Raw genomic sequence first — 6,920 nt, 5'->3', positions numbered from 1 at the left:
GTCCAGGTACCTTTTTCTGGGCAGCACAAGCCCAAAAACAGACCCCCATTAACAAAGGATTGACCTTTAAAAACAATAGCTCGTTGCATACTCATACACTTCATACACGATGCATAAATTCCATTCAAACACAGCATTCTGTCTGGTCATCATAACTCCTTCCTTCTAATCCTAACAGCCCCTTCAAGGTGGGAAGAAGTTCATTTCTTCTGATAAGAGGGCAATCAATTCTTTTTCTCTGAAAGATTCAGGTGTCCTGGGGCTGCTATCTGGTGCGAGTGCCTCATTCCTTTCTTAAAAAAATCTCACTAACACAGTTCTTATTTTAACTACAAAAGCTACATTTTAATTACATATTATATTATTATAATAATGTATCATATTATTAAAATGTTAATACAGCACTACTAATCAGTACCTCAAAATACATATGGTAAATATCTGCGTAGAGCCATATAATATGCACTTTTCACAAGATCGTCCTTGTTTTCCACCTGGGCACGCCAAAGAGAGCTGGGAACCACCCCAGCCTTCTCCGTGCCACGGGACTGGGATTAAACCCTTGGAAATGCAAAGCACAGCTCACTGGTGTGCGGCCACACTGGGGACACAAAACTGCAGGGGAGGAGCCCCAGAGGAGGCTCTGCAAGATGACAAACCCATTGTCTGACAGGATCTGAGCTTGGTAATGAATGCAAGGAAGTCCTCGGAAGCTCCTTACAGGGTTTGAAAGCTTCCATGTGACGTATGAGTTTGCTCTGAACAAGAGATGATGGGGCCATGGGCTCCAGGCCACTGCTTGGTGGGATGAGCCAGGAGGGTGCAGTGTCTGCCTCTCCCTCCCACTGCCTCGAGGGTTGGACTTGATCATCCTAACAATCTTTTCCAACCTTAACAACTCTGTGATTCTGTGACCTCGTGGCTACTGCAAATCTCTGGGGCTAAAAGTCATGGGAACCCGAGGAAAACAACTGACAGCTGCTCACCCCTCCCAGCTGGAGATGCTGCTTCCTTCACAGAATCCTGCAATGGTTTGGGCTGGAAGTGACCTTAAAGACCACCCAGTTCCAGTCCCCTGCCATGGGAAGGGAAGCTCCCAGCAGCTGGAAGGCTCAGCCCAAGGATGATGGAACCAGCACAGGAAGGTCACCAGCAGAAGCCACAGGGCCTCCCCGGGGACTCCCACCCAACCTGGCATTGTGCAGTCTCAGCCAACTGAACCATTTAATGGTGTATTTGTTTCCAAGGGAGAATTAATTCCCTACAAGGGCCTTTTTTGTTTGTAAATGACTGCCCTGGGAGTGCCAAGAGCTCAGATTGTTTTAATCACCGGAGCCCCGCTTGGGCTTTGCCTGCGAGCGGAGGAGGCTCATTAGAGACAGAGAGCAGTGACCAGGGCAGGGCCAGCAGCCAGGCCCAGCCAGGCCCAGCCCGGCTCAGTTCAGCTCAGCTCAGCCAGGCCCAGCCCAGCCCAGCCCAGCCCAGCAGGGCCCTCCTGGCAGGGACTGCTCCGGGGGGCTGAGAGGAACAGCCCTGAGGAGCCCCCAGATCGTGGGAGTTCCTGGTGCAGGCATGGAAAAGCAAAATCTGGGATGTTCCTCCCGTTCTGGCAAACACCTCAGCGCCAGCACACAGGTCTCGGGGGGGTTTGTGCAGGATGTCACCTCTTAGTGACATCCTGGAGCAAAGGAGGCTCAGGGGGCCTTGTGGCTCTGCACAGCTCCTGCCAGGAGGGCACAGCCGGGGGTGTCGGGCTCTGCTCCAGGGAACAGGGACAGGAGCAGAGGGAACGGCCTCAGGCTGGGCCAGGGCAGGTTTTGGGAAAATTTCTCTACTAAAAGGGCTGCCCACCCCTGGCACAGCTGCCCAGAGCAGGGCTGGAGTCCCCATCCCTGGAGGGATTTCACAGCCCTGTGGCTGTGGCACTTGGGGACATGGGGCAGTGCTGGCCCTGGCAGTGCTGAGGGAACAGCTGGACTCCATGATCCTGGAGGGCTTTCCCAACCTGACCAATTCCACATTGCTGGTTCCACGTTCCACACTCCTGGAGCTGGAATAACCAACTCCCCAGTCCCTGGCTCTGTGCTGGGTCAGCAATCAGTTAACAGAGCTGCAAGGAAGTCTCAGCAGCCCCTTGAGAGGAAAGGAAGGGAGCAGGGGGGATTATCCCTGATCCTCTTACCAGAGCGCTCGGTGGACAGGCTGCCCTGCCTGCTGGGGGACCTGGGCACCTCGGGCACGGGGGCTGCCAGGCTCAGGCTGGCAGAGGAGATGGTGCTGTCCGAGCCCAGCGACGTGCTGGACTGCGTCAGCGACGACCTGCGCAGCTTGTTCTTCAGGAAGAAACCCTTCAGCTTGGACTTCTTGCCCCCCAGCTCCAAGTCATCCTCCATGTCCAGGGCTGCCATGCTGCTGGGGATGATGGCAGAGGCTGACTCCAGGTCGTACTTCTTCTTGCCTGTCACCTTGTCCTTGAGCTTGCCGAAGGGCGAGCGCGCCTTGTCCTTCACGGACAGGTCGAACATGCTGGCGGTCAGGCTGTGCCTGCTGATCTGCAGGCTCACCAGGATCTCACCACGCTCCTTCTCCTTCTTCCCAGCCTTGGAGTGCAGCTTGTGCCACCTGCAGCCACAGGGGACACACAAGGGAAGGGCCTCTGTCACCTCCCAGAGCCACAAGCCAGCAGAACTTGGAGGAGAGAAAGCACCGGGGATATCCAGCACGAGTTTCTCCAGGGAAAGGGCTGGAAAACATTGCAACTGCCCAGGAGGTTTGGAGCCCCCATCCCTGGAGGTGTCCAAGGAATGCTGGCACTCGGTACTTTGGCCATTGGGGAGTAGACTCAGTGTGGGGGATGGACTCAGTTGGACTGGATGTGGCACTCAGTGCTTTGGGCATTGGACTCGGTGATCCAGGAGGGCTTTTCCAACCTCAGTGATGCTGGGATTCTAACCCAAGTGTCCCAGATATCACCTAAATCCCAAGTCAGAGACACAAACACCCCACAAAGAGGTGGCACACAGGACCTGACCCCTCCCTGGTACATTTGGGAGGTGGCACACGGGACCTGAGCCCTCCCTGGTGCACCTGCAGCCCCATGTCCATCCCTGTACCTGCCCTCCCCCCAAACACTGCCCTTCCACTGAGCAGCCTGGGAACCAGAGCTCACCGAGCCCTCCAGGCAGCTCTGTGATTCTGCAGGCAAAGCTGGGAGCTGTGTTTGGAAGGAGACAAAGCCACCAGCGTTTTGTGCTCGTGACTGGAATGTCCCAGAGCCGGTGACTCAGGGATCCTCTCAGCACAGACTGGCCCAGAGTGGCAAAGGAACTCAGGAGCATCCATTAAATCAGATTCCTCCTGCCAGACCTGCTGTGTCTCACTCCAGCAAAGATGCTCAGGGCTGCCTGGAAGTGTCCTTGGATCAATGCTTCAAAGGGTGATGCATCCCAGGAGTTCTCTGGGGCAGCAGCAGCTGCTGAGCAGCTCCAGCCCCAGCAACACAAGCCCACCCTTCCCAGGCTGCTGATCTGGGGGCAATCCCCACATTCCCACAGAAGGATCCAGAAGGAGCTATTGGCCATGCCCAGCACAAAGCTCCCACTGATTCCTGAGGATTCCTGGGAATGCTTCCCACTGTCCCACCCCCACACAAAACCCCTGACACAGATTTTGCTCCAAAGCTGCCTGTGGAAATGGGAGAACACTGGAAAAGCCTCCAAACCACTCCCTGCACGAGGCAAAACCACCCCCAGGCTCCCTTCAGGCGCTGGTGCTTCCTCAGGGAAGGGCTGGGAGCTGGCAGGGCACAGAGCAGCCCTGGAGTGGGATGAGAGGGGTCTGGACTCCTGCCAGAGGGGAGGAACGGTGGGACAGGGGACACCAAGGCAAAGACACACCCAGAGGCACCCCCTGGCTCTCCATTCCCACAGTCCAATGGGGCAGCACCAAACACAGGCCATGTTTCCCTGTTCTTTCCCAAAAATCTGGTCCTACCCAAACTTCACTTCATCCCCATGGGATGCCCCATCTCTGCCAGCCCAGGCCCCCCTTCCCAGGGGTGCAGCAGGATGAGCAGGAACCCAGCACAGCCACTGCCCTGACCCTGCCCAGATCCAAGTATTAAATGAATTTCTGATTAAAATTCCCCTTAACAAGGCCCAAGGAAAGCTGCAGGCTCAGGACAGATCCTGTTTCTCCACGTTGTGCTTCCCGGGAGCAATGGGAGGTGAAAACACTTCTGACATGCACTAACCATTTCCCAGAAAATAAAAATCCCACTGGTTCACTCACTGGAGAGTGAAGGCACTAAGAACAAACAGGGAAGGAAAATGGGATGGGATAATGGGATGGGATGGGATAATGGGATGGGATGGGATGGGATAGGATGGGATGGGATGGGATGGGATGGGATGGGATGGGATGGGATGGGATGGGATGGGATGGGATGGGATTCACGTCTATCCCCCGGGATCAGCCCTGGGCAGGCTCTGAGCTCTGCAGGGATCCATCCCCGGCACGGTGGGGATGAGCGCTGTGCCTGGGATGGGCTGGCCTGGGATGGGATGGGATGGGATGGGATGGGGTGGGGTGGGATAGGATGGGATGGGATGGGATGATGGGATGGGATAATGGGAGGGGATGGGAGGGGATAGGATGGGATGGGATGGGATAGGATGGGATGGGATGGGATGATGGGATGGGATAATGGGATGGGAGCAGCAGCAGGAGGTGCATCAGGAGAACACCTCCCAAGGGACTGGAGGGGAAAAGGCTGCCTGGAACATCCCCAGTGCATTCTGCACTAGAAGGAGGAGCTGGAAGCAGCTCAGGAGGGAAGGGCTGCAGCAGCCTGGCAGCTGGGGAGGGACAGCCTGGGGGCTGAGTCACTGCTCAGGAAACAGAAAGAGCTCCTGAAAGGGGTTTGTGTGCCTTACATCATCCCATGGAAAAAACCAGGGAGGACCTGGGGGGATCCACACAGGGAAAGGCAGGAGCTCCCCTGGAACAGCCTGGACGTGCCCCCAGCACCCCCAGCCCCGTGAGCATCCAAGGGGATTTAGGGGCTGAGCCTGAGCTGCTCCAAAAAGCAGCGGTTCAAGGCAGAACCTCTGCTCCTGCTGGGACTCTGGAGCTATTTCTGGTTCCCAAGACCTCATCAGCAGTCAGGGCTACACCTCTAACAGGCAACAGGGCTATTTTTAGGCTGAGCTCTCAGTTTGTGGCACAGGACGAGGGTTTGGGAGCATCCAGCTGCTCCATGTCGAGTGCTTGGGATTTTTATGAATCAGTGGAAACAGGAGGTGCAAACTGCTGGGATGGAGCAGGACAGCAGGAGCAGGGAGGGAGCAAGTCCCAGGCAGCAGCTCACAGACTCCCAGGGAGCTTTCCACCAGGAACCCCCTCCCACAGCCCTGGGTTTCCCAAATTCCTCCCAGGAGCTGCCCTGGGGGGATGCTGGGAGGGGTTTCTGGGCTGCGGACACCAAGGTCACATCTTGGAGAGGGACATGGTGTTTTTTATGGGAATAGGTAACAAACACACCTGGAAAACAAACATGAGCTCCCTTTTCCAGGTCTGAAGGAGCAGAACTGGGTTACATCAGTCAGCTCTGGAGCAGGGAGGGAGCTGTGCCAAGCACATCCAGCCCCAGGGATCCACCAGGATCTGCGTCCTGGGGGGGTGGGAGGCACAGCTGGGATCCAGCCCCTGGCTGCACAGCACACCCAGGACAAGCCACTCACCCCCAGCCACCCGCTCTGGGGGACCCTCCCAAGGTCTGGAGGGGTCCCAGCCCCACAGAGCCTTTGCAGGTCACAAAATTCAATTAAAATGCAGTGAAACCCTGTCCCAGGGCCACAGCTGGTGGGGAGCAGGAGCAGCACTGCTGCAGGTGAGGAGATGTGTCCTGGGCTGTGCCGCTTCCCTGCTCCTCACAGCTGGAATGTGCTTCCAGATGTGTCCTGCTGCTTCCCTGCTCCTCACAGCTGGAATGTGCTTCCAGATGTGTCCTGCTGCTTCCCTGCTCCCCACAGCTGGGATGTGCTTCCTGTGCTTCCAGATGTGTCCTGGGCTGTGCTGCTTCCCTGCTCCCCACAGCTGGGATGTGCTTCCCAGGGGAGGGGACCTCCTGATCAGCATCCCCTGCTCCATGGGAAGCTGCTCCTCTTCTCCCAGCTCCTGCTCCCTGCCCTGCCAGGGGATGTCCTGCTGACACACAGGGAGCTTGGGGACACCTCCAGGGAATGGAGAGCCCAGGGACACCTCCAGGGTGACACATGGAGAGCCCAGGGACACCTCCAGGGTGTCACGTCCACGGGGACACCTCCATGGGACATCTCAAGGGAATGGTGAACCCGGGGACACTTCCAGGGTGACACATCCATGGGACACCTCCAGGGAATGGGGACACCTCCAGGGTGACACCTCCAGGCAATGGAGAGACCAGGGACACCTCCAGGGTGACACATCTAAGGTGACACATGCAGGGACACCTCCAGGGAATGGGGACACCTCCAGGGTGACACATGGAGAGCCCAGGGACATCTGCAGGGTGTCACATCCATGGGACACCTCCAGGGTGCCACACCCAGGCAGAGCAGCCCCAGCCAGAGGGAAGGCACAAACCATAGGATGGGAACACTCTCTTTGCTGACAAATGTGCATTGTCCCTGTGACCCTGCACAGAGCCAGCACTGCTGGGGCGCATCCCCAGAGACAGGGACCCCAGATCTGTGTTCCATGCAGGACATCCCCAGAGACAGGGACCCCAGATCTGTGTTCCAGGCAGGGCATCCCCAGCGACAGGGCCCGCAGATCTGTGTTCCAGGCAGGACATCCCCAGAGACAGGGACCCCAGATCTGTGTTCCAGGCAGGGCATCCCCAGAGACAGGGACCCCAGATCTGTGTTCCAGGCAGGGCA

At 57.2% G+C, this 6,920-nt stretch overlaps 1 protein-coding gene across 1 annotated transcript in view; it reads right to left on the bottom strand.

The window, feature by feature from the left end:
- The window catches only part of RAB11FIP5 (RAB11 family interacting protein 5), a 25,268-nt gene extending 22,438 nt beyond the window's left edge, over nt 1-2,830 (bottom strand). Inside the window, exons 1-3 of the mRNA XM_031064917.1 lie at nt 2,822-2,830; nt 2,183-2,663; nt 419-441 (exon numbers count right to left, since the gene is read on the bottom strand). Coding sequence (XP_030920777.1) covers nt 419-441; nt 2,183-2,663; nt 2,822-2,830 — 513 coding nt within the window. The remainder of the gene's footprint in view (nt 1-418; nt 442-2,182; nt 2,664-2,821) is intronic.
- Nucleotides 2,831-6,920: the final 4,090 nt, after the last annotated feature.

The sequence above is a fragment of the Geospiza fortis genome, unplaced genomic scaffold (assembly GCF_000277835.1).
Source record: "Geospiza fortis unplaced genomic scaffold, GeoFor_1.0 scaffold148, whole genome shotgun sequence".
In the NCBI taxonomy this organism is placed as follows: Eukaryota; Metazoa; Chordata; class Aves; order Passeriformes; family Thraupidae; genus Geospiza; species Geospiza fortis.
Note: the sequence above shows the minus strand (reverse complement) of the source record. Positions and strands in the feature narration are given on the sequence as shown.